The 26,655-nt window shown below is 41.8% G+C and overlaps 2 protein-coding genes across 4 annotated transcripts in view; one reads left to right on the top strand and one right to left on the bottom strand.

Moving 5' to 3' along the window:
* Positions 1-7,848: 7,848 nt before the first annotated feature.
* LOC142585531 (guided entry of tail-anchored proteins factor 1-like) lies at positions 7,849-16,884 on the bottom strand. The gene is made up of 5 exons (XM_075696344.1): positions 16,473-16,884; positions 16,139-16,304; positions 15,678-15,745; positions 15,036-15,150; positions 7,849-8,666 (listed from the first exon to the last, which is right to left on the bottom strand). The coding sequence occupies exons 1-5, from the start codon at positions 16,557-16,559 to the stop codon at positions 8,596-8,598; spliced, it is 507 nt and encodes a 168-aa protein (XP_075552459.1). The 5' UTR covers positions 16,560-16,884; the 3' UTR covers positions 7,849-8,595.
* A 60-nt stretch (positions 16,885-16,944) lies between these two features.
* Positions 16,945-26,655, top strand: part of LOC142585530 (brefeldin A-inhibited guanine nucleotide-exchange protein 3) — a 100,401-nt gene continuing 90,690 nt past the window's right edge. For 2 of the 3 annotated variants that reach the window (XM_075696342.1, XM_075696341.1), the window contains exons 1-5: positions 16,945-17,373; positions 17,489-17,540; positions 17,623-17,704; positions 20,361-20,495; positions 25,614-25,820. In XM_075696342.1, coding sequence (XP_075552457.1) covers positions 17,289-17,373; positions 17,489-17,540; positions 17,623-17,704; positions 20,361-20,495; positions 25,614-25,820 — 561 coding nt within the window. In that variant the 5' untranslated portion in view covers positions 16,945-17,288. Of the gene's footprint in view, positions 17,374-17,488; positions 17,541-17,622; positions 17,705-20,360; positions 20,496-25,613; positions 25,821-26,655 lie in introns of those variants that run through there. The other variant, XM_075696343.1, reaches the window with a different exon arrangement.

The raw sequence follows: 26,655 nt of genomic DNA, 5'->3' as shown, positions 1-26,655 counted from the left end.
CTCGTAAAGCGGCGCGAGCACCATACCGAATTTACCAGAAACATGTAATACGTCAGGAAGTCGATAAAGGAACGCAGCTCAGACACACACGTTGGCCTTGGCATTGTTAATATACGGCTTCAATGATTTCCGCTTTAGGCAACAGACCTTCTGCGCACATAAGGTGCCCAAGATGCTGGACTGGACTTCTTTCTGTCGTATTTTACATTTGCATGGATGAAGCCTGACACCATGCTCTCGGAAACTCCGGACAACTTTGCGCAACTTGTGGAAGTTATCCTTCTCGGCCACAACCACGTCGTCCTAATAAACTTGAACACCTGGTAGTCCCTGCAGGATGACTTCCATACGTCTATGTAAAATGGCCGGGCCGGAAGCCACGCCAAAAGGTAGCCTGTTCTAGCAGAATAGCCCCTTTTGCATGTTCACCCCTAAAACCACCTTTTTTTTCCTCATCTAGTGGCACTTGACTGTATATGTCCTTCAGATCGATGGAGGTGAAAACTTGTCTTCCGCTCAAGTTCCCAAAATCGTCTTCTGTTTCAGGCAGTGGATATTCATCTGTGTGACAGGCAGTGTTGGCAGTTGCCTTGAAATCGCCGCACAGTCGAATTCACCTTTTTTTTTTACGACTGGAACGATACACGTTGCTCATTCAGCGTTAGCCACGGGCGTCAAAATTCCAGTTTCAACGAGACGGTCTATCTTCGTACAAACTGCTTCTCTAATCGCATAGGGCACCGAGTGCGTTTTAAAAAAAAGCGAGGTACTGCTCCCTCACGCAATCGCAGATGAACGTGGGGCCCTTTAATTATTCCTGGCTCATCCGAGAGCAAATCACTCAACTCGCTAAGTAATTGCTTCACTTGCCCCGAGTTCTTCTTAGTCGATGAAGGCTTACCGAGAGCGAATTTGATGCCCACGTCGACCACCTGCTTTCCGTGTTGTTCGAACGCTTTGATGACGTCTCGCCCACACAGGTTAGACCCAGAGCATCACAGTACCGCCAAGGCAGCTTCCAGAGTAGTCCCGTCGTACGTTACTAAGACGTTCAGTTGACACTCTACGAGAAGCTGACCGAAGAAGCAGGACAGTTGCAAGGCTGTTTTCTGAAGTCGGTGCCAGCGTTGACGGTTCTTGGCGTATGTGGGCCATGGGATGATCGACACGGGGGAACCAGTGTCCACTTGCATTCGAAGCGGCACGCCGTTCCATTCCAGGGTACAGAAAAGTGGCAGAACCATGTTTACCGACAACGCTTGTAGGATGAGCAGGAATTGCTCATATAGCCACCATTGTCCGACCCACGCCCTTCACAGCGAGCTATGCTGCTCTGTTAAAGCTGTCGTTGCTGGCACACACGAGCCAAGTGCCCTTGTCGATGACAACAGTAGCATTTTGCATGACGGAACTGCCTCTGTATGACCGGTTCCGCCGCAGCATGCGCACTTCCTTTCGTGCCGGCTGTCTAGCCCGCCCGCCGCATTTTGCGGTGGTTGAGATTTGCTCAACTGGCGCTTGTTCCTTACCACATTGATCGTATTGGATGCACGTGCCATCTGTTCCACATTTACAGCCTCCATCTCTGCTGCACGTGCTGCCTCTTCCGCGTCTTTCAGTGTGAGTTGCGTTTTTTGGCAACAATTTCCGGCGCAAATTCGCGTCGCACAACCCACAAACGAGACGGTCCCCCAGCATTCTGTCGAGCGTGTCACCGTAGTTGCAACCGTTCGCAGTATTTCGTATCTCGACTCTCGTCAAGCGTAGCTATACTACCGCCGGACGAGGTTAGCAAACCTTTGGTGTCCTCTTGGATTCCATTTATGCGGACCAAGCGCCTCACGCACGGCAAACAGTCTGGCATCGTATAGCAAATTATCAACTTACCGAGTTGGCGTGGACCAAACTCGGTAATAGACTCTTCCGCATAACGTTTCCAACGACACGTCCATTTATGTAAACCTGAGGAAGGTACAAGCTCTAAAATCGGTATAGAAGTGGGGCATGGCGCACAACGCAGATTTGAAGGTCTCGCTTGACTTTCTGTGACACATCAGCTTGTAGAGACAGAGATGGGGCTTCTTTGTCTCTCTTTTTTTTTGTGTTTGTTCCTCTGCTTCATGTTCTTCTACGTTGCGCCAGGAACAATATGTATGATAAGCCTAGGCATCAACTTGCCTAAGAACAAGTTCTTTTGGCTTGTCTCGACTGTACGCTGAAGTGCTCGGGATCGGTGCTGGAGAAGCTGGAGCATGCGGCCGAGATGGAAGAAGCCGAGGGTTTGAGTGCCAACGTCGCGAATCTGGTGAACTAGTCGCCATATACATGCTGACCTTGCGCTAACGGACCGTGCTGGGCCGGTAGTTGCGTGCGCCTCGTCAGCTGTCACCCTAGCCAGTCGTGACCCCTACGTGTAGAATTGCTGGTGTTATTATCATGCGTTTTGTCAGTAGAACCTAGACCTCGAACATTTCTCTTTATGCCTCGTATTTCTCGAGGCACGTGTTTCTTCTCACTGTTGCACAAAGTCAGCAACAACAATAATAATAATATTTGGGGTTTTACGTGCCAAAACCACTTTCTGATTATGAGGCACGCCGTAGAGGAGGACTCCGGAAATTTTGACCACCTGGGGTTCTTTAACGTGCACCTAAATCTAAGCACACGGGTGTTTTCGCATTTCGCCCCCATCGAAATGCGGCCGCCGTGGCCGGGATTCGATCCCGCGACCTCGTGCTCAGCAGCCCAACACCATAGCCACTGAGCAACCACGGCGGGTGTCAGCAACAACAAGAACAGACTATGAGATGGTGTGAAGCATCGTTCGGTGCATCTATACTGCATTCAGGACACGACGCCCGTGCAGCCTGGTGAAACAGTGGTATCTGAACTCGCATTGGCGATTACAAAATCTCACAATTCTGACGATGCTTGACGTACAGAAATTGTGCGCATTTAATGTGCATCAGTGTCGTGTTGCAACGACGGCCGAATCTGCGTCGGAACATTTGCTAACTATATTACGTTTGCCTGATTGCGATACGCTTGAATAAACATTGCATTGCATTCCCGTCATTTGCGTTACGTTTGTATGACATTTGAATTAACATTTGCGCAAACATTAAAGAAATATTCGTTTACCACTGAGTCCCATAGAAACGTGAGATTCCCCGATTTTCTTTTTCGTTTACGTTACATCGTGCCCAAAGAAGCGTGACAAGAACGAATATAATCGGCCCATTTCCAAGCTCATACCATGGCCGCTTGCAACAACACGAGATGTCTTATAATTACCCCAGTCAAAGAATTTTCACAAGTGGGCATGTGCTGCACATATCGCACAACATTCGTACGAACCATAGAGCACATATATATATTGTGGGTGCGTGCCACCCTCCCAAAGATGTCCTGCAGTCGGGAGAAATTCTGAAGCGTGTAAAAGTGACGTAATAGAAAATGGGTTGCGTAAAATTGAGTCACGCGCATTCTTTCGCAGGGGGACCTGGGATCCGGTATACCCTTCGAAAATGGGACCCAAGAGACCTCTGTGCTGTCCGCACTTACGAAGAGAGCGGTAAGTTTGAGGCTACAAGCCCATCTATAACGAAATTGTTTTTTAACAACTTAAGAGTCTTAAAGGTATGGCCGCTCTACTAATTCTGTATGGGTGTCAATATTTTATTTGGTGGCTGTGAAGGGGCACGAGTTATTTCTATAGACACATGAACCATTAACCGAAGAGCTCTAATCATATTATTACAGAAGTATTTCGGGATGTGTGTTCATATGTTTCTCGGCTGTAGAACGGATTCGAATTTTCGTGCGACAACCCACGACCTTTAATGGGAGGAAACAAGTAATAAGAAGTGACAGCGCATTCGAATGAGAATGTCAAGTGATTTAATCGATGTCTTGAGCGTGCAGGCTTTCGAGGCTTTCGCCTTCAACTTCTTTGGCGTATGTTAAAGTGACTGTCAATTATTGGCATGGTGAGTGGCATTGGAGCCAGCTGTGGAAGACAACGACGACGAACGCGCGAGCAGTAGGGTGTGTCTGCGCGAGGTGAGCTCACGTGACTTTCTGCACCACACGCCGCGTTTTCCAGACGATCGGGGTATGAACCACTTAGCGCTTTCGACTTAATGAGGCGAATAGCTTTGTAGAAATGTTCGGCTATTCACTTACATTGACAAACGTCACCGATGGTTTCTGCACACTTTATTGCGATAGCAATCATACGGACGCTCGAGGCGCGTTCATGTTCACGCCGTGCTGTCCAGCTATCGACGGCTCATACGCCGTTCGCGCTTGGAGGGTTAGAAAGCCTCCAGAGACGCGGGAAACGCCTCCTGCGCTTGTCTATAAAAATGAGGAAGCTATAATAGTGGACGCACTCTCAGGCTCTTCACTCAGTTGGCTCTGCAGCAGAGCCAGGGCAGTCTCAACGCTCTTCTAAGCTCTCCTACACCCTCTGTACCTCTACCACGTGGCCAGCTTCACACACATACTTTTTTCCACTTCGACATTCCTAATGCGAACGCATTAAAAGCTCTCACTTGACGACCGCGAGCATTCGCTGTCACAAAGCTGGCGTGAAGAGCGTCGGCATTGAGGAGCGAGCTCTTCGCGCTGCCCTTCGCCCCACCGCGGCTCCGCAACTTGGATTACACGACCTCCAACACTGTAGGCACGCGAGAAGCCGGCGCGCATGGAGGCACCAACCATCTTGACTCGCCCGTATACTTTTAGCAATCGCCGCGGATGACCTCCAAGATGCGACGCGCGGGCCACGGACGCGCTCAGCCGCGCTGACAGCTCCACGAGCAGCCACGTGTGGGTGTGCACGTGTCGCACGCTAAATTATGCATGACCTCCAAAATTGAGCGCGTGCGAAGAGAAAACGCACCACGCCGCCATTCTTCTCGGCTCACCCTCCCTCGCACGCTTTCCCTCGAAACCGCAGCATACGGCACGCGCAACGCTCATTGTTATCTCCCATGGACGTTATGCGAAATAACAGGGCGAGAGCAAAAATTCGCCTAGTGTGTGACGTGTTTTCAGCTGGCGACTCGGGACATCATCCGGGATTCTAGACACGTGACGTGTACGTCATAGACCTCCTATATGTAGCCGCGCGGAGCAAACAATAAATGCTCAATTTTTCTGCGTTCACCATGTAGAGAAGAAGGCTGGCGACTGGCATGTGATGTGCACACATGATGTTTCAAATAGCAACTTTGGCAGGATGAAAGCATGCGTAGCCAATTTGTTAGGCGACTGTGCGGGAAGTCAAGATATTCAATCTCAACATCGGTGATGCATTCTTTAATAATAGCTAGGTGGACTTCAACCCTTTCGGAAGTGTCCAAGAGAAAATTCGAGGTGTGTCCAGTGTCCGCAAGCTCATCACAGTGTGCCCGAAACAGCAAGGCTCTTAAGGGGGGAAGAGGAGTTTCGCAACGGTTTTTATGCGGCGAAGGTCGGTGTGGGATGGCGTGATCAATATTACATGCAATACGAGTGTTGGAGCCCCAATTTGATTTTAAATGTAATAATAAATTATTATTATTATTATTATTATTATTATTATATGATATAAACGTTACCTTGTGCATATCTCATTCGATCAGACAACAGCTTGTATGTATATATATATATATATATATATATATATATATATATATATATATATATATATATATACCAGTTGCTTTAACACGCAATTGCTTATTATAATATAAACGTTGCCTTCCGTATAGTGGGTGGATTGAGAATACTGCTCCGTTGTCTTCGATTTATCAGTGGCTCAGAGTGGCCGTATATCTGTGAAATATATAAATATATTTACTGACGTTCAAAAACCGTTTTTCTTTCCTTTTTTCTCCCAGGAAAGGTCGAGTGCGAACTGTATGTTTGGGATGAAACAGTTGGAAGGAATGTGACCAAATGTAAAAAGGTTTACAAGAATTACTGTAAGGGTAGAAAGCACCGGGTTTTCTCTCGCAAGGCATGCACTTAGAAAAATAAACAAAGGTGAATTCTCAAGAAGTATGCTTCTTGGCACTCCTTTGCAAAAGGTGTTCAGCGACATTTTATGCCATCCCGCGGATTCCCGTATACCTAAATACTCGAATTTCAACAGGAAACTGTGCAGCGAATCCCGCTTCTCGCTTCCATCGTGTCCTATCATACGCATCACATGTTTTGTTAACGTCATTACCCCACATTGCATCGCGGAATCATACATTTTGTCACAACTGATCCACACCCTCGATCGATGTCGCCAGAGCTCGAAGGCATGTGAACATTCACGTTGTCACCAACTTTCCTTTGCTTTCCTGGTCTTCCGCCTGAACAATTAGTGTCGACAAACTGTCACAATGCTACTGCCTGTGACGCAAGGCTGCTCTTACAAAGCCATAATTCTTTCTTATAATGGCCAACGGAACCGCCTATATGATACATTCGGGCTGTGATAAGACTATCACGCATCAAGCTCATCTGCGTCTACCCAGTTTCAGTGAAGTAAGACAACTATTAAGCACCTCACTTGACAGAATTGGCCGATGTTAAAGCAGAAAGGTATACCAACAAGCGGTGAACCAACATTATACAGTAGAATCTCGTTGATACGTTCCCGTTACGTACACCCGCGAGCAAAAGTATAAGGACCACAGGGTCGCCTAAAAAGTTGAATTTATTCGTAATTTACAAACATAAACGGGAATTAACGAGTACATAGAAAAGTTCGCAATGCCAAGTTTGGACTGCAGTCCTCAATTTCAAGCTGCGTTCACAGGCAGAGGAAAAAAAAATGGTTTTACCACGCAACCCCTCGTTCGTATACTTTTGCGCACGGGTGTAGTTTCCGTACCCCAACTTTCGCAATCGAGAACACAAAAAATGACGCAACAGAGTTACGCTCACTTTTTACCGGTTCATACGTTCCCGGAAAACACGATTTTTCGGCACCAATGTTCAGTACATTGCCATACTGCGATCGTATACGTTTTCTGGCCACTAGATCCAATGTAAACAAGAAAATGCGCGAGGCACGCATGATCGAGAGCAGTATATAGCCACCCGTCACACGCGAGGACGACGACGCGCAGTTTCTTATTCCGGTACCAGCAAATCTCCGCCCATGTCATCGCACGCAGCATTCACAGCTATCGCCGCCAAACATCTTGCGATAAGCATCTTCACCTATCTTATTTACAGCACATCATCAGTAGGGTCATTGGTAGCGTCCTGCATGCTTGTAGTAGGCGATAATCCAAACGCGCCGCCGTTCCCTGCTGCAGGCAGCGTGATGTGGGTATCACGTTTCGCTTTGGCGGCATCAAGTGTCACCCACCAATACGATTTAGTTTTGGTTTCCCATCGCCTTCTTAAAACACCGCACAATAGGAAACAGCAAAACGCGTCTCGGACAGCTGGAGCACCATCAGCTCTACAGGCTTCGGTGTCTCGTGCTGCAACGATCCGCACGATGCTTCGCATTACGTAGGTGCCCGCAATAGCTAAGTCTGTCAAATTTTTTTTAGTTACTTCAGATTGGACATTTTCCTGCTTAGTACGTTTTTCCCGCAGTTGTTTCCAAAATGTATAAACGAGGTTCAACTGTATTTGTCTTTCCTGCATGAAACAAACACTAGTGTCCCTCAGGCACACTGGAAATATTGTCTGCAAGGCTAAGATGACTTATCTACTGTTAACATTTTTTCTTACACATATGTGAGCCGGTGGCGTTTTCGTGGTGCTATGTTAGCAATTGAGTCAGTTGAAAATTTCTTTTAATGCTGCACCACTTTTCGAACAAGAGGAAAGAGCTTCTCAAAGCACCACTTCACCAGCTTGGATTGGGCTTTATTGTCCCTGTTATACCATCTCTTGTGATATCGGTCATTAGCTTAACAAGCGATATCCCGCTATATTTAATTTCCAGGGGAAAAAAAGACATAAATAAAGCTTGCCTGCTTATTTCTTTCAGTGTTAACTTTTTTTTTCTCTGCAGCAGCACTTGGTCTTCATAACTCTTCGAAGAATTAAGTTCTGTTAGTCTGACTTCTCAATCTAGTGAGATCTGTTCATGTTTGTCTCTGTGTGCGTTATACTATGCTTGGTCATTTAATTAAAGCAAATGTTTAACGCAATCTTCCCTACATTGTGCTGTCGTCTAATATTTTGCCACAGCTATCAAGGCTTCACCTTTCAGGTGAAACTGCGACTTTTTAATTACTATACTGCAAGTTGCCAAGTTGCAAACCAAATGGCTTGAAACTTGGCATGTGCTGCTGCTGTCACATGACATAACAAAATGTCCATCATGCGGACCACACTGTTTACTGAAATTTTGCAAATATAGTTTGGCTATATGTTGGACAGGCCAGCTTCTTAGCTGTACTGTACTAAAGCAAGTCTTTCAATAAAGGGAGGGTTTTATTTAAGACTTAGCCAAACACACACGCACACACCACACAACAATTTTATGTTATGCCCAGTTTCCCACAATAATGCACACGCATGAAGTGAAAAATTGGGAATTGATGTAGTCTAACATCTACTGCCGATGATGCCAGATGAACCAATGAACTATAGGTGCTTTGCAATCTGTCGCCCAACTGAACCAGACACCAGGAGCCAAGGTGTGAGCCCAATCCCACCTGCAAGATAAAATACCGACAGCTCTAGAGGCACACTAAATAGATTTCTCAGATTCGCACTAGACATCATACTGCATACATGGTACATAGGACTTAGTGGTCCACTCTATAGCATGCTCCAAAAATATAGGTTCCACTGGTCTATCTAGAGTTTTTCTTTGCTTCATGAATTAAAATGCATGTTTATTTGTTTCGTTTCGTGCAAAAGTGTATGTTATGTCAGTTGTTTTGCAGAGCTTTGCTTTGAGGGCACTGGCAAGGCATAAGTCAGCAACAAATTAATTGTATCAACGTACATTCTTATCTGCACATCACAAATAACTGCTACAAATAGACCAGTCGACCTCACCGCAATGCTTTAGGCACCTTCGATATATGGGTAGAAGTGCGAGTGTTCAAGAGGGCAACGTGAATTGGATAAAACATCATTGCGGTTCACATGAAGTTAAGACCCGCACAACAGAACTTTTTGCCTAAGGCTTGAAAATAAAGGTAGAAAAAAATTGGACTTAGTGGATTACCGCATTTTTGCGTGTGTAACCCACCTCGGCAAATAACCAACGCACCCAATTCCAACACCTCAGAAACAAAAAAATATCAGAGCGTATAACCTGCAGAGGTAACTTCATACAACAATGACCAAATCTATGTCAATTCAAATCTCAAATCAACACAGTCTTCAAGTCCCCGATCGTGAGTAAATGATTCGACTACGCCGTATATTCAGCCAACAGCTCTACTCTCTACCTCTTAAGCTTCTGCTGTGCTAAAGCACTACTACTGTGCGTGTGCTATTCACTAACTGCTAGCACCGCCATACCGCAAAACGGCAAGCAAGAAGGAAGGGGAGAAAGTGGACAGAGATGAATGGGCGACCATGAAAGAGGGGAGAAGAAAAGCGGGGTTCCATAAGAGATAACTAAACTTTGAATAGCAGAGAACTTCACTTTGAAATGTGGCTTTCCGGCATCATACTCCACTGCCATGAAGCCACACCTCAAGGTGAAATGCACACTGTTGTGAAGTCACACCTCAAGGCATATAACCTGCACCCTAACTTAAGTGTTATTGAATCATTGGTGCAGGTTATATGCACAAAAATGTGTCATTTTTAGTGCCTAAATCATGAAATTTTGCAATGAAAGAGCATCCTGGCATTGCAACATCTATTTTCTCTTCTCTTGTCTGTACGAGTGCCTATCTAGAGGCTTTCTGGGTTTCCGTAACTCTTGGTCACAAAAAAATTCATCACAGGCGTGTGCTATCGCTCACCCTCTGCACAACCCCCGTTTTTCCATGACCTACAAAACAGTATAAAACTTGTTCGCATGAAATTTCCTTCATCTCCCGTCCCACTTCTGGGCGATTTTAATCTTCCAAACATAACCTGGAACCATCAGCCTTCTTCACTCTCTCCCCTTTTCGGCACAAGCTAAGGAGTTTTTAGACTTGTGTGCAGTTTTTTCATTGTCACGACTAGTAACACAACCTACACATGTAGCTTCTAATGCCGCAAGCACCCTTGACCTGGTTTTGACATCCCACCCTGATACAAGCTCTGAGATTACACACCTACCTGGCATAAGCAATCCCTGCCTACTTCCATTTTCAATTAACGCTTTAACCCCCAAACCAACCAAAATCATAAAAACTATACCATATTTACAAAAATGCTAACTTTACCGCCATAAATAACGAATTAACTGCATTTCCCGACACTTTCCTACCGAATTTTGAAAATCATTCGCTTCAGCACGATTGGGACATGTTCGCCGCTAAAGTTCAGGAACTAACTGAAAAGTACATTCCATCCCACAACATTACCTCCAATTCTGATGCTCCTTGGTAGAATACCCATCTTAAGCACCTATGTAACCACACGAAACACCTATATCACTCCGCAAAACACTCACCAATTGCCACATGCTGGTCTGCTTATAAGTCCACATTTGACACGTACGTAACAGCACTAAAGAAGGCTAAATCTAACTTTCTATCTAACATACTTCCAACAATGTTAAAGACTGACATTAAAAAGTTTTGGGGTGTAATCAACCCCTTGCATGATGAGCGACTAACTCTGAAAGACCCATTGGGCATCCTTATACCTAAGGAACAGTGCGGTACCACCTTTAATGACACATTTGTGCAAAATTTTTGTCCCCTACAGTGACCGCCTAACTCCTACTCACCAGTACGATTATGTAGTTATGCCTCCAGTGATCATGGATACAGCTGGTGTTGCGAAACTTCCCCGAACCAACACTTATCACCTGGTTATGACTCTATTAACTCAAAATTTCTTAAAAATACCAACGCCGTTAGTTCAGTTATAATAACAAAACTTTTTCAGCAATGACTAAATGCACCTACTCAACCTAGCCAACGGAAAATTGTGGAGGTGGTTCCACTGCATAAATCGGGTAACAAAAATTTAACAGCTAATTATCACCCCATCTCACTCTCAAGCACTTGCTGTAAATTGCTCGAACATATAATTTTCAAACATCTCGTTCACTTCCTGGAATCCGATGCATTTTTCACACCAGCTCAGCATGGATTTAGAAAAATATTTTCATGTGAAACTCAACTTGCAATCTTTATGCACAAATTGCATTGTACATGTATTCTCGATTGTTCGTCATTTTTTTAGACTTCGCCAAAGCATTTGATAAGGTCTGTCATAAACTTCTACTTTATAATCTAAGTCAGCTGAACCTTGACACTAACATCCTTAAGTGGACTGAATGCTTCTTATCTGATGGCTCTCAATTTGTAACTGAAAACTGCCATAGCTCCCCGCTTTGAAGCGTAACTTCCGGTGTACCTCAATGTTCAGTACTTGGGCCTCTTTTGTTTTTCATCTATATTAACGACCTCCCTTTGTCACTATCATCTAAGATTCACTTATTTGCTGATGATTGTGTTATCTTTCGTGAAATAACTAAAGCAGAGGATGCTAACCGCCTTCAGTCTGATCTAGTTAATGTAGCTAACTGGTGCAAACATTGGCTTATGGAACTAAACATTGGCAAATGTAAAGTGAAGCGTGTATCCCGAATAACTAACAGCATGCATACATATTACCTAAATAATGTTCCCTCAGGATTAGTTCACTCTCATAAATGCCTTGGTGTGCATATCTCTGCTAATTTATCCTGGAATGTTCATACCGACTAAGTAATCTGCAATGCTAACCGCGTGTTTGCCTACCTACGCTGCAACGTTTCAACTGCCCCTTCATCCCTAAAAATGCTTCCTTATAGGTCTGAAACTTGAATATGCATGTGCTGTTTGGGATCCTGCCACTGACAAGCTAATTAATTCATTAGAACTCATGCAAAATACCTTAGTTCGTTTAATCATACGTAACTACAACAGAACTGCAAGTGTGTCTGCCATGAAAACCAACCTTGCACTTACCCCACTTTTTTCTCATCGTAATATCGCACGTTTAGTTCTTTTTCATAAAGTATACCATCATTCAACACTGCACAACAATTTCATTTTTCAGCCACAATACGTATCGCTTCGAATCGACTACTGTTATAAAGTTGGTCTTGAAACATGTCACACTAAAACTTTCTTGGAGTAATTTTTTCTGCGGTCATCCATGGATGAAACCATCTTCCTGGTGAAGTCGTATCCATTTACGATAACCAAAGATTTCGAGCAGTTCTAGCTAACATTGTGTAATTGAAGCATTTGTTTTTGTTGTTCTTTACTGTATGGTTGTAACCTAAGTACCTTTGTATTTACCGCTTGACTATGTTAGTTAGCTACCAATTTATCATGACGTTATTAACCCTAGCTAAAATTGTATAATCAGAAGCCTTTGTACTTAAACGTTCTAACTGCTTATATTTGTTTCTTTTCTAATTTGCTGTAACCCACTCCCCTCGTTAATGCCTTTGGCCCTGAGGGTATTAATAATAAATAATAAATTTGTCTATCGAAGAACATAATTCTGTTGTTTGTTTTGAGAATAGGCAGTGTCTACACATGACAACATTAAACATGACACCTGATTCTTGTGGGTTTTAGGCACTTGGTTGTGTATAGCGCTGCACTGGTGCAGAAATTCCAAACGATGTTTTATGGTTCCCTCAATCCCAGTCATAGCTTTGATGCTGACAATATTATGCAATGTAAAAAATTCTTATTTTATGAGTTTCAGTATTTCCACAGATGACTGTATGCTCTTGTAGCAATAACGGCCTGCAAAATAACATCACTTTTTGTTATGCAGACATTTGTGATCTTGGAAGCCATGCAAAGCAGTTCTAAGTGCTAACAAACTTGGGAAGCTCTTGATGGAAATACGTTGATGTATGTCTCTTGGTGATAAGTCTCAAACTTTGAGTATGCCAAGCAACAGTTCACAGATGGTTTCATATTGGTTTTCTGTTGTGTTCATTCTACACATAAATTTGTTTGCCATTCTGTGTTTGACAAGTTGTTTCACATATCGTGAGGAAGACAGATGCCCCTTTGTGTGGTTTGGACACCGCCTATGTAACTGTAAAAGGAGTAGCAAGAAAAGAAGTTAAACCTCCTTTTCAGTTTGTTCAGCAAGGCTCGCCATGATGCATATCTCAGTAATGTTGAAGGACTTTGCTGAAGACAGTCCTGGTCACTCGGGGGCACTCATTGCCTAATCTCATAACCCCAACTGTAACAAATAAAATTATTTCTTTTGAACTCAACCAGAAATTTTTGGTGTTATGAGGCACATAAAACAAGCAGTGACTTTCCAGATGCATTGTACAGCACCACAACAGAGGAGCACTGGTATCAGAGAATAATCTCAGCTTCAATGCTTCCCTGAAACACACAACATATCAGTTAGACAACTTACGTCTGTAATGTGACACTAAAAGTCAGATGCATGGTATAGCACTTTATCTCAGCAACAAGTTCTATGAAATGCAAGAATCTTCAAAAATTGTAAAGCACATTGCTGCATTTCCACCTAAGAACATGGTCCAGTGGCAACAAGAAAGGCAAAATAACCAACTACTACAGTAATTTAGATGCAAACAAAAAGTCGCTTGAGCACTCAAAAGATGTTGCAACTTGAAAAAAACATTCTGAACTTGTTTTGGCAAAGTGCTACCTCCACCTTCAAAAGTTGTGCCATCTTGGTTAGCTATAATATGCAAAATATATACATCTTTCTTTACCCAAAATCAGCAGCAGTATCAGCAATCATTAAAAGTTCAATGCTTGGGCAAGGATGCAAATATCATGTTTCTTGAATATTTAGTCTTCTTGTAGCTTGACCAGGTGTTTTTGTTGAACATTATAGTACTACTAATACAACAGAAAGAAAACTGATGCCTTGGAACTTGGGAATGGCATGGAGCTTTAAGCATTCCATGAACTTCAAAATGAATTAATCATTCAATCTCATAAGAGATAAAATCGAACCTCATATTGAAGTGAGTTCGGAAATGAGTTTCCATTTTATGGCTGTACAAACAATGTGTACTGCTATTCAATAAAAAATTTTTAAAAATAAGTGGTTGCTAACTTGAAGGCAGTAGATAATGCAGTCACTAGTGTGAGAAATGGACAGATGGAATTTTTCAGACAAATGTTTCGGTGAGCTTAATGTACATGTGGATCATAGGTCTCACAAGAGGTCATTTATCCACGTAGTCACAAGCTATTGAACAAAACTTGATAGCACTTGACAATAGCAATCAAAAGACCTAAGATTATAAAGTAAACATTTCAATTTTTATGACGATAATGAATAACCTAACACTGGGTATAAGAGTTTTTTGCTAGCTGTAATAAATTATGCACCAATCACCATCATTAGGTGCTGGAATATAAGTTCAATATATAGATGAGACACATAAGTAGTCCAACACGGAAATTTATGCACAAGATGACCAAAAGATGTACAAATTTCTGAATGCAATAATCTAGGGCTTAGCTGTAAGACAGCACGATACCTTCAGACGATAGTTATGATGACAACATAGATTAACATCAAACAAGAACTTGTGCCATGACGCAGTGCAGCCAAAATATTGAGCTAAGAGAGTATAGCTATATGTTGGAAGAAATCCAGGGAGATATGTTTGTGTGGTGACTTAAAGCCTAATGGTCGAACCTGAATTCTTTGTGAAGAAAAGCCTCGCATAAGTAAATGGAATTGACAAAGAAGGTTTGTGATAGAAGCCTTGATAACAAAGTCACTCTCCTCAAGGAGCCAAGGAGGACAGTTTTCTTCACTTTTCTGAGCTTTAAAGCAGCAGAAGTAAGAAAACAGCTTGTCACAGGGTGCAAGGATAACTCTGGGAAATTGCACAGAGGCTTCAAAACCTTCGACATATGCTGAACAGATCTATGACTTACCTGGTGAAGCGGATGCAGGTGCAAGTAGTGCACCAACAGGTGAGAGCCATGCCTCTGGCAAGATCACAACAGGTTGTGTCCTGTAGTTCCACACAAGGTAAGCGACTGTCATACCCTGAAACACAGACATCACCACCACATACATATAAGTAGACTGAAGGCACTTGATGCAGTAATGATTTGTGTGTGACAACAAATGTAATAATTGTATCAAAGAACACTGTATCTCACTGCCTCTGATAGGTTATGTGTATCATATGCCAAAGTATGCAAAAAGTATGTTCAGAATTTGAAACAACTCTTTGCGTTATACTTACATATAGGAGATCACTCATTATGGGCATGTTCAAATTACACATCCCCGAAACATGCTATTAAACAGCAAATTTTCACAGGGATTTAGCAGCTAAATCTTCTCAGCCTGCACACACAACTTATTCCCACACATTGGGATTAACTGCCGTGAACCACTGGTGACCCACGCTGCAGTGAACATATGTTAATCATGCTTGTAAATGGAACGAAAGTTACAGGTTCTTATCATCCTGGCTGTTCAATTCATAAGAGGTGGTAAAATTCATTCAAAACCTTCAAGGACTATTTAATAGGTTAACTGTTAGATAAATTGAAGAGCACACTTACCATGAGTGCATAGAGAAGTGCTGTGGCTGCCAGCCTCACCTTGAATGTGTACATTGACTTTAGCTGAGCTGATAAAGGCAAAAATACAAATGTCACAATGCTGGCTGCATTTCGATCAAAACAAACATACAATTTTTTGTCTCTGGGTGGATCAGCTAAGTGGCTTGATATGGAGATTTTGGACTGGCAAGTAATACATAGCATTCACGTGAAACACTGAGAAAGTGGAGCACGGTTAAAGAGGATCGACAAATGCAAAGCTCACTAAACGAAACTGCTGTAAGTGAGGCGATTTCACCAGGACAGCCAGTAAACGACGCGTACTACTTGCTCCCAGTAAAAGGACTAGCTCCACAAAATGTTTCGCAATTATTGGCGAGGTAAATAACGTTCTTATATACACGGATCGTGCTGACGGCAAGGTTCTGTTTGGTATTCGTGCTGACTATACTGCAACTTACCCTGGTGCGCCAACTCTTCCGACATCTTGTTAATCTTTCGTTGTATCTTTGCATACTTCGCGAACTCGTCGACTATGTTCATGCTTCCAAGTTCGGCCCTGAGATCACATACTTGTCGACGCATGTTCGATTCCATCTCTGTCTCCTGTGAAATCACCTGAAGCACCTGAAATCAAAATGTAGGGAAATCATAAGCAATATAAAATGCAAACCAGCGCTCCTCGGTAAGCTCAAATCAGCAACTTTAAATAGGTTCAGCAATTTTCTTGCACTACTCGTATTTTGCAGTTCAGTGAAGACGTCACGGGAACACAGTGCCACGATGTGTACTTGCCATTCTGACGACAAATGGGATGAATGCCGTAAACATGCCGCAGAACGTCACGAACCAAAAGAAGACATAGCTTTCTTGAGTTCCCATGTTAAAGCTTTGAGGTTAATTAAACGATAAAAATTCTTATCAACTGCCGAAAGGTATCCGACAACCAGAAGCCGGTCGCTTCATCAGCAGGTTACGATCACAATGCAGTCGAGTGTCTCTTTTCGGATGGAAACACAATCGCAACCGCAGTCGAATACGAACAGCCACAAGTAGCTTCTTCCTTTGACTATCTTGGCGTTGTCCTTAAAAAACAAAAACAAAAAAAAACTTTCGTTTCACACAGGTGTCAAAGTGCCTTTTTCCATTCACGTATTGATTATATGCGAGTTCTTGGGTCTTCTCGTTCTCGGCTGCTAGCGCAGCCAGCGATTGTTACGAGAGTTCTAGGTGTCGCTAGACGTTTCCTGTTTTGGTTTCACTTTTCCCGTATGTCGCCGGCGGCAGGGAGAATGATCGGTCCATATTTTTAATTTTCACTGCCACCGTAAGCTCGCCTCTATCAGTTACGTGTGCGCTCATCTGAATAATACTGCATTCAGGCTATCCACTACGTCTTCCGCCTGCATTGCGGCGCCTGACCGCGCGAAAAACTGATTTTATTCGTCGCGGCTTTGTCGTGCTTTCCTGACAGCTGTGCTCTCAAGTTGTCGAGTGTTTGCGGTTGCTTCGTGGACTGCAGTGCGCGCCCATGCTGCATCTACACGTACTGTTTGAGCACGTTGAGCCAACCTCGGCAAGATGTGACACAGCCGAGCGTCTGCTTTAAGCATGGAAGACATATTCCACAAACTTGTAAAGGAAGCTTCACATCAGAAGCACCCCGCTTTGCGTCAAGCATGCCAGGAAGCTCAAGGTATGAAGTTCTAGACCAACGAAACTACTAGCCATTTTTTCCCGACCAGTTGTTTTATATACAATTGTAGATAATCGTGTGCTCTTTTCTTGAAACCTGTCTCTTGCACTTGCAGAGGCCTTGGCAAACAAGTACGCTTTGTTGAGGAATCCGCCATATGAAGTCAGGTAAATATGATATTGTCCTTTCTAGTTTGTCCTTCTTGCGTTTCGTATGATTAGTTGCCAGATACAGCTGTATTTGTTTCAGACAAAAATGCTTTGACGCTTTGCAACTGGCGCTGGAATCCAAAGAAAAGAAGCTTGTTTCCCTGTCCTTTAGTGGCTTACAGGTACGTTCTTGTGTTTGCTTAGCACAAAAGCACCAGCTTTGTGATATAGCTTTTGTACCATATATGAATTTCCAAATATAGCTGCATACCTAGAATGTGCTTTTCGTGACCCCAACGGCAACGCTGCTCGCATAGCTTTCCTTAAGTTTTGCTTCGCTAACGTCCTCACGCCTGTGTTGTGTAGTTCCTAGAATGTAGTTTGTGTCCAATCTCTACAGTATTCCCATATATCCGCGCGCCACTATTGCAGTGACACTGTGTTTCTTCATCCGCGCAAATTCTTGTCATGATTCTGTCATGCTGAAGTGGCAGATTGCAAAACATTTGTGAAGCTTGCTAGTTAACATAGAGTGGGAGTTTATCATATAGCTTGCTCCAAATAAGGCATTTTTAATTAATTCCTTACATTGTAATTAAGTCCTTATGCCAATGCCATAAGAATATTTCGTTTACAGAGTCATTTCAGCAGCTTGCAGTGTAATGGTCAGCACCTGTAAATCCAATGACTGTTGTAATATGAGTAACTTATTCACATCATGCAACAGCAATGTTTCTCTATCCTAACCCATCTCATATACTGCCAGTTCAGTGGCATGTGCAACAGGCGTACAACGTTGCATTTTTAAAATCTGTTGTATTTGTTTACATCAGAGTATTTTATATTTATACCGTCTAGGCAAGTTTTTTTTTTTCTCTTTTTTTTGCTTTTGTCTTACAATCAAGAACCATCATTACTGCTGTCTGCATGTTCACTGGTAGCATCGACCAGTGGTTCTCAACCATTTACAATCGTTAGACTTATTGACCAACTCGTAGATTATTCAGGGCCTCCATTAAGCACATTTTCTTAAAGCACACACAGACAGCACAAGGTTTGGCTGGTGCCTTAGCAACAATTAAAGAGCTTGTATTTCAGTCTGACAAGATTACCCATTGCATGTTATGGTCACTCATCAATTTGTGTGGACTATTTCTTAGTTACTTTGTGTGTCATTTACAGCATGTCAAGATTACCGTGTGGGTGCTTTCTGTGGTAGTCACTGTGCGATATTGACAGAAGAAGTGTTATTGCGTGCTGATAGTAAGAGTGGTAGTGTTACATTCTGTTCACTGCAGTCAGTCTTCTTTTTGTTGTTGTTGTTCATGTTGTTGTCAACTGGTTTCCAATGTTCAATTTCTCCTAGATAAAAGAGAATAACATGTCCTCATGGAGACATGTTTCGGCAAACACCCTACCACACTTATGCAAAGTCTTGATAGACAGTGCTCTTTAACAGTGCATCTTTAGAATGGTCTCTGCAATTTCCGCTAGCAGTTTCTCAAAGACCCTGGGGGTATATATAGCTTAATATCTACTGGCATATATTGTTAATGGAAAACACTAATTATACATTGCACACACCAGAGAGCAGTTTATTGGTGGTGATTTAAATAGCTTGGACTTGTAGCAATTTTGTCTGTACCCACAAGCCCCGTGGTAGCCGTTTTTCCTTCTTATATGATGACATTCCAGTTTTGAGGTGCTCACAGATACATACGACCATTTAACATGATGTGTCTCTAAGGATTGCTAGCTCATTTGCTGCTACATTTACTATAACTAGTGAAAATTCTTATAATGCTAGTTTATAAATTGTGCTCACTGTATTACCGAAATTTTAAAGAATGCTTTGTAATAGCCTCAAGGTAGTCTTAAACTTGTTCTTCAACATCAGTGTGCAACAGTCATCGTAGAAATCAGTTGTAAATAAATGTGATTTACATTCACTGCACAATACGCAGTACAATACTTTTTGTATAATATGTGTCATGAACATGAAACAGCATGCAAGCAACTATTTTTAATGGTTAACGGTTCTTTATTAAGTTTATGCATATTGTCTAGTAGCTGCACATTCTTAATCGTGCTTCATTTTAATCTGTGAGTTCTATGCAACTGTGTAGCATTTTTTTTACTTCTCTGGCAACTATGTATACATGCAAGACTAGCTTATCTATATGATTTCATCAGAATGTGTAAACGAGCATAGCCTGTCAAAATTGTTTCATTTGCTTTGTAAACTAGACTACATTCAATGGTTTTTCTGTGTCTTGATGCTTGTTGAGGTTCTAAAAAGTTTGCAGATGGCATTTGAACAAATGTAATTTTGTTTCACTGCCATTTAAACCAACATTTAAGAGAACTGTGGCCTATTGTGGCAAATTTTCTGGATTTTATGCAAGTTTCTTTCAGTGTCTTTTGAATATAGAAAAGGCTAATAATTTAAAATCCATACATACTTTAAGTTCATTTTGAATTTAGTAGCAGAAAACAGAACAATTTCATCACTGCTTACATTGTAGAATCTTTCTGCCTCCTACTTTAGTATGACTGTTTTAGCAGACTAATTCTAAGCACTACACATGCCAAAGTTATTGTAGAATCTTTCTGCCTCCTACTTTAGTATGGCTGTTTTAGCATACTAATTCTAAGCCCTACACATGCCAAAGTTAGGCTTGCTTATTTGGTAAACAACAACTGCAGTTTATTAGGTTAGACAGGAAAATTTGTAGTAAACAATAATCGGAGTTTAACGTTCCTTTTATAATGCTCATTTGCTGTGTGCATGGTCACACATTCTTTTAAAACATACTTATCATTTCACGATCCTTGCAGCAACTGCTTCGAGAGCAGCTCTTCAACCCAAACCTGGAATGTGACGACGAACAGCTGTGGCTGCCGTCTCAGTTGATGAGAGCAATCTCATCTCTGGCCTCTCACACGGAGGAAGCACAAGTCGAAGGCTTGAAAGTAAGCTTACCCTGACATTAGGCATTCTTTGACAGTGAGTCGAAGGTGGTGATAAGTTCTGCATTTCTATCAGGCATGTGCAGTTACCACAGTCAGAATAAAAACTGCTTACACGTGCATGCAGGACAGTAGTCACGCAAATACAAATTCATTTCCATTATCACTCATTACAAAAGTAAAAGGACTGTGAGGCACAGTGATACTGATGCTTGCTAACCTGGCAGCTTGTTGCCAACAGCACAGCATTCCTCAATGAGAATTCACAGCTTCTTGAAATAATGCCATAATTTCAGTTGCTATTGAGCTTGGGTGAAAGAAAATATTGAGGTGAAGAGGGACGGGGGGCAGTGAGATGTGTAAGGCACATCTTTTTGCCTTTGCTTAAAAAATAGAGTGGCCTTCCTATAAAGTAATTTCAAGTAAGGCTGACTTCCAAAAAATCAATGTCAATGCCTCCAGCCCACTTATTAATTTCACTTTGTTGAAGAGCCCTGAGAGATCTGTATTAGAAATTGGTTTTAATTTGTATGTCAGATAACACAGATTTGGCTGGTCCCATCACGATCGAATTTACAGAAGTTGACTTTACATGTGCTTCCTTTTCTTCTTTCATTTAATTTTATTTTCCTATCAGTGCCATAAAACTTGAATTTCGGCTGGGTTGCATGCAGTTAGATTCTGTCTTTGCGCTTTCCTTTCTCAATATGTTTCTACACCACCCAGCGCACCTCCTCCCCCAATTTGCCTCCCATAGTAATAGATAGAAGTAATGATGGATTGAAGGTAACTCGCTGGCTGTAGTATACATTCAGTGATCACTCATATGATGAACAGCCTTTTAAAGGGCTTCTGCATAGTGTCAGTTCTCAAGCACTTGTTGCTTTTGGACACTAAACTCTAATTCTTGGATGGCCTTCCTTATGACTTGGTGCCTGTGCTGATGGTTTCATATTCATGTATATGTTTCAACTTGCAAGTGCTTGCTGACATATATCATAGATGATGTACTTGTGAGCAAGTGGAACATTCAACATTGAGTAAGTTTAATGTTAAACACAAGGCACAAGTATCACCAACTCTTGGCAATCTCATGTGGCTCGAAAAAAAAAAAAGGTGGCCTTTTTGACTTCTAGAATTGGGTTTGCTTTCAAGAATTTATTTCACAGCTTATTCACTTCTGCTGTGCAATGTATATCTTTGTTCAAATATAGAGCATTTCTATTCTAACCTAATAAGGCCACATCTACCTAAACTTTTCAACGGGCATAATTTTAAAACGATCACCACTGCATGTGTTTTACTCTTAACTACATAGAATGGCTTCATACTATACTATAGAAATGTATTAAGTATGAGGGGGGTGGGGTAAAAATATAAATTTTTTAGAATATGATTAAAATATGATAGTAAATGCGGAATATCGAATAGTCAAATGCAGACGTACTATATAGTTACATCAGAAATATTTCTTTTGGTATAATTGGATACCACATTTGTACTGACTAGTGAAAAAAGGGCAGCTAATAATTAGGGACAATTATGCTGAGGTTTAGACCCAAGATCAATAATTGTCATTAAAAAAACTGCACATATAGCCTCTCAACATCTTCAGAGTCAGGCTGCAAACAAGCTATCCATGAATGAGTGGCTGCCCTATGATCAGCATTCCAGAAATGCTAAATAAATGATTTCAAAAAAAAAAATCTGAAATTGTGGAAAAATAAAAATAAAAGGTAATTAAGGACTCGTGTGCCATAGACAATGTAAGAGGGGCCGTTGCAAGGAAAGCATCAGTGGCTGTAGCATAAAAGATAAAAGTGCTACATAACTAGACTGCCAAACACTAAATGACAGACTACAAGCAAAAATCATAAGTTGTCATCTAGGCTTCTGCCGTGACACCAAAAACAAAGCTTTCCATTATCCATTTTATTTCTGCATTCCTTCTAAAACTTCTGCCATTGTTTCACTTCTGGTAATTTTCAACACTTTCTTTGGCAAACGGGAAACAGTAACCCGACTTTCAGTTGGTTGTTGCAAAATGTTTGGTTAGCTTTGGTATTTAAAAAATACTGAATAGTTTGTTTTCAAATGTGAATACTTAGTCTGTAATATGCAATCCATATTCGAAACTTTGAATATTTACCCGCCCAGAGTAGAAAGCTCTTAACATTTTCGCTATTCTGGAAAAGCAGGACCTCCATTAAATACATATCGAGCCTCCTCCAATAGACTTGTGAGAAATGTAGTGCATGTAGCCTCTCTAGTTGGCCACCTGAGCAGAAGGCGCGCCTATCTCATGGAATAAGGAATTCAGATAAACCTAGGCATTTGTTTATCAGTGAAATGAAACAGTTCAGCAGTTTTTTTACTTCTTCAAGCCGCAGCAGTAGTGAAATGACTCAGCGTAATGTGCATGGCCAGCCTCCAACTACTTTGTGTACATGACAAAGCTTGCTGCCATGCTTGGCATTGATTGCTGCTCTACCTGTGAAGCAGATGTCACCTCAGGCCTAGAGTGCGATTTAATTACGTCCTGTGCAAGTGAAGGGCCGATCACGAATCACTATTATTATTTTTTCCCCCCTACCATCTGTGTGCCAGCTGTGGCTTGGGTACGCCATCGCAATGTTCTACTGAGCATGCGGTCACAAGTTCAGTTCTTAAATACATTTTGATGGGAGCGGAATGGAAAAGCACTTATTTATATTTATTTAAGTGCATATTAAAGAACCCCAGGGGATCAAAATTAACTTGGAGTTCCACCATGGCACTTATCATAGCCCCTGTGGTATACCCTGGAATGTTAAATATTTGATTGATTAATCAATAAATGAACAAATGATTCAATCAAACAGTTCATTGGCTGCATCTATCTTATACTCATGAATGGCTTAATTTCACCACTCTATGATTCTCTTCTCACTGGCAGGTGTAAAGAATGGCTGCCACCATTTTGATTGATTGAAACTTGATTGAAGCATTCGTTTGAATGTGCAAGAGACAGTAATGCCTAACGATGACTTCCCCCCCTTTCTTTTGTGTATTTCGTGTGTCCAATTCATCACTTACATCACTAATATTTCCTAATACATCAGTACTCATTACAAGTATACATCCAAACATTCACTGTTCTTGAACATTTCAAACACAATTTTTCTCGCACCTACAGATGAAGCAGAAATAGTATGCACATTTCTTTCTCTAAAAAACAGTAAAGCTGTCGATGTCGATGGATTTCAGGTAGAGGCGATTAAGCACGTAATTGACCTCCTTGCTCCTTGTTTAACCTACGTGTTTAATCTAGTCTTTTAGTCTGGCTGTTTCCCAAATCTCATGAAAATCTCAAAAGTTTCTGTTATATTTAAAGGTGGAGATATTAATGATGCTAATAATTACCGACCAATTTCTATAATTCCTGTATTCTCCAAGGGATTAGAGAAGATAATATTCTGCCGCGTAAATAGCTTCTTCAACAAACACAATATACTTTCGGAGTATCAGCACGGTTTTCAACGTGGTAAATATACACAGACTGCACTGTTAGCTCAAAAAGAACTGATAATTAATAACATCGAAGAAAGAAAGCTTACTCTGGGCGTTTTCATTGACTATAGCAAAGCCTTCGATACCCTAAACCATAACATTTTACTCGGGAAATTAAGTGCTTATGGGGTACGTGGTGTAGCTAATTCACTATTTAGTTCGTATCTGTCTGAAAGAAAACAATGCGTCTCAATTGCTAACTGTTTTTCATCCTCTAAAACCATTTCTTGTGGCGTACCTCAAGGAAGCATTTTAGGACCAATGCTCTTCAATATCTACATAAATGATATTGTTAAGATAAGCAATGACGCCTCATTCCTGCTCTACGCGGATGACACTAGTATTTTTGTTTCTGGACAAGATCCAACTGAAATTGTTGCGAGAACTCAAAGTGTACTTTCAGATGTGCTGCAATGGTCTACAGCTAATGGCCTACGAATAAATGCGACAAAAACAAAAGCTGTCTTTTTCAGATCCCGAGGCACTGAAGTCAACGTCAACCAATCATTAACGCTTGAGGGAATACCCGTCGAAATAGTGGAGAAACATAAACTTCTGGGCATGACTTTTTCTGCTCATATGACATGGACGTGTCATATTGAATCACTGACTAAATCGTTATCGCGTGCTGCTGGTGTTCTGTCACGATGTAGGCACTTTCTTCCAGAAAATGCTAAACTTCAGATTTATCATACTCTGTTTTCTTCCCATATAAATTACTGCCTGTTAGTCTGGGGCACCACAACCCTTAGTAACATAAATACAATTCACCTATTGCAGAAAAGAGCACTTCGGTATATTGCAAACGTCCCGCGCAATAGTTATACAGTTACATTTTTTACCCGCTATAAAATATTCAGTGTGAAACGCATGTTCGATTTTCGTTTAATGTATGCTTATTTCTTTTCAAACGAGCAATTCAAAGTTTCTATTAAAGATTTATCTAATATAAGCGTGCATTAGACTGATTCACGCACCCGCAGCACCGACAAGTGGCTTGTTCCTCGTTCCCGCACGACCTATTTTTTGCAGTCTCTTCGATTCACACTGCTGTCCCTACTTAATAAATATGAAGAGAAAGACGCCAACTTTTCTACGTTTACAAAAAAAGAAATGCGTGAATTTTTTCTAACTCTTGTCTAATGTGTTTTGTACCGCCCGAACATGATCAAGTATGTTTCGTTATTCCTTGTAACACGTTTATTTTCGTCATTTTATGATGTGTGTTCACGTGAACATTGAATATTTCAACTATAATGTACAACTGTTCTGGAGTGTACTTATACATTGACATTATTTGTTCTATTGTTCCGTTGTTGTATTTGCACAACCTCTTCTTAATTTTTTTTGAACTGCATATTTTACTTGATTATTGTAAATTTGTTTTTGAACGTATGAATCATAATACCGCTGTTATGTACGTGGGCCTTTAGGTATTTTCAAGTGGTGTTACTACCGCTTTTCGCCTAAGGGACCCCCAACTGTCGAAAAACTGTCGAAAAAAAGAAAGGCTTTGGCGTTGGGATGTGTGCTCTCACTCATCGCTCAATCACCCTGGAAACACTCTTGCAGGTCATCCTACAGTGCTGCTGCCTTCAGAACTGGTGCCTCTCGCAAAATGCAGTCTTCTCGATCGTCACGCTGTGCCTGGACATCTACAACCACGGCTCTGCTGGAACCAAGTCTGCCGCCGTGGCTTCGGCCAGCCAGAGCGTGCAGGGCTACGTCTCCTTCCTCTTTGAGTCTGCCGCAGATGATGCAGCAGACGAGGAGGAGAGGGTGAGATGATGGCATGATTTATTTACAAAAGGCTGGCAAGAGTACACCGTATGGTACTGTGTTTACCGATTATGCTGTCCCATCACAGCATCATTTATGAGAATGCACAAGCAAGGGATAGGCGTACACAACAATACTGCACAAGGTATCTTTTGTTCTGATAATGTCACGTGGAATGAAGCCCCCCCCCCTCTTTCTTTTTTTATTGCCTCCAGGCTTTTATGGAGAAATTAAATGAAATAAATGATAAGTTGAAGGACGATTAGAACAAAATTTCACTTTTGGCTAAATTAGTTACAAGTTACTGGTTTGGTACTGTGAAGCAATTTACGCTGCATTTCTGGTAATTGTCCGATTATTTTATCAACAGCCTTCAAAGAGCACCTTATCAGATGATACAGGCACATTGTGGTGAGAGGATATGGTGCAGATCCCAGAACACTGCATTCTAGATTTGCCGTGCACCACGTGATCTCAGAGGTCATGCCCAGGCATCACACTGGTTCCAGACTCTGCGTCATTTCTGGCAAGCAGTAATGGTGGAACTTTTTCAGTTTCGGTCTCAAAAATGTCGCTTTTTGTGAGCTTTTCATGATGCACCAGCTCATATTTTTGCTTGGAGGCTGCCACACTTTTACGCTATCTGAGAGTGGGCTTTTTATGCAGTTTCAAATTTCATTGCAGTTGGCCTTTAAGCTACTTTAACAAATCATACATCCTCAATACAAATTGAATGGAGTCTTATGAGTGAAAATTTCGCAAGTCAAAACGAACAAGGGAATCAAGGGCAGACAGGTAGCAATATTTAATGTTCTTGCCCCGGTCTTCCATGACA

This window comes from Dermacentor variabilis, chromosome 6 (genome assembly GCF_050947875.1).
Source record: "Dermacentor variabilis isolate Ectoservices chromosome 6, ASM5094787v1, whole genome shotgun sequence".
In the NCBI taxonomy this organism is placed as follows: Eukaryota; Metazoa; Arthropoda; class Arachnida; order Ixodida; family Ixodidae; genus Dermacentor; species Dermacentor variabilis.
This window is presented reverse-complemented; position numbering and strand designations above follow the sequence as displayed.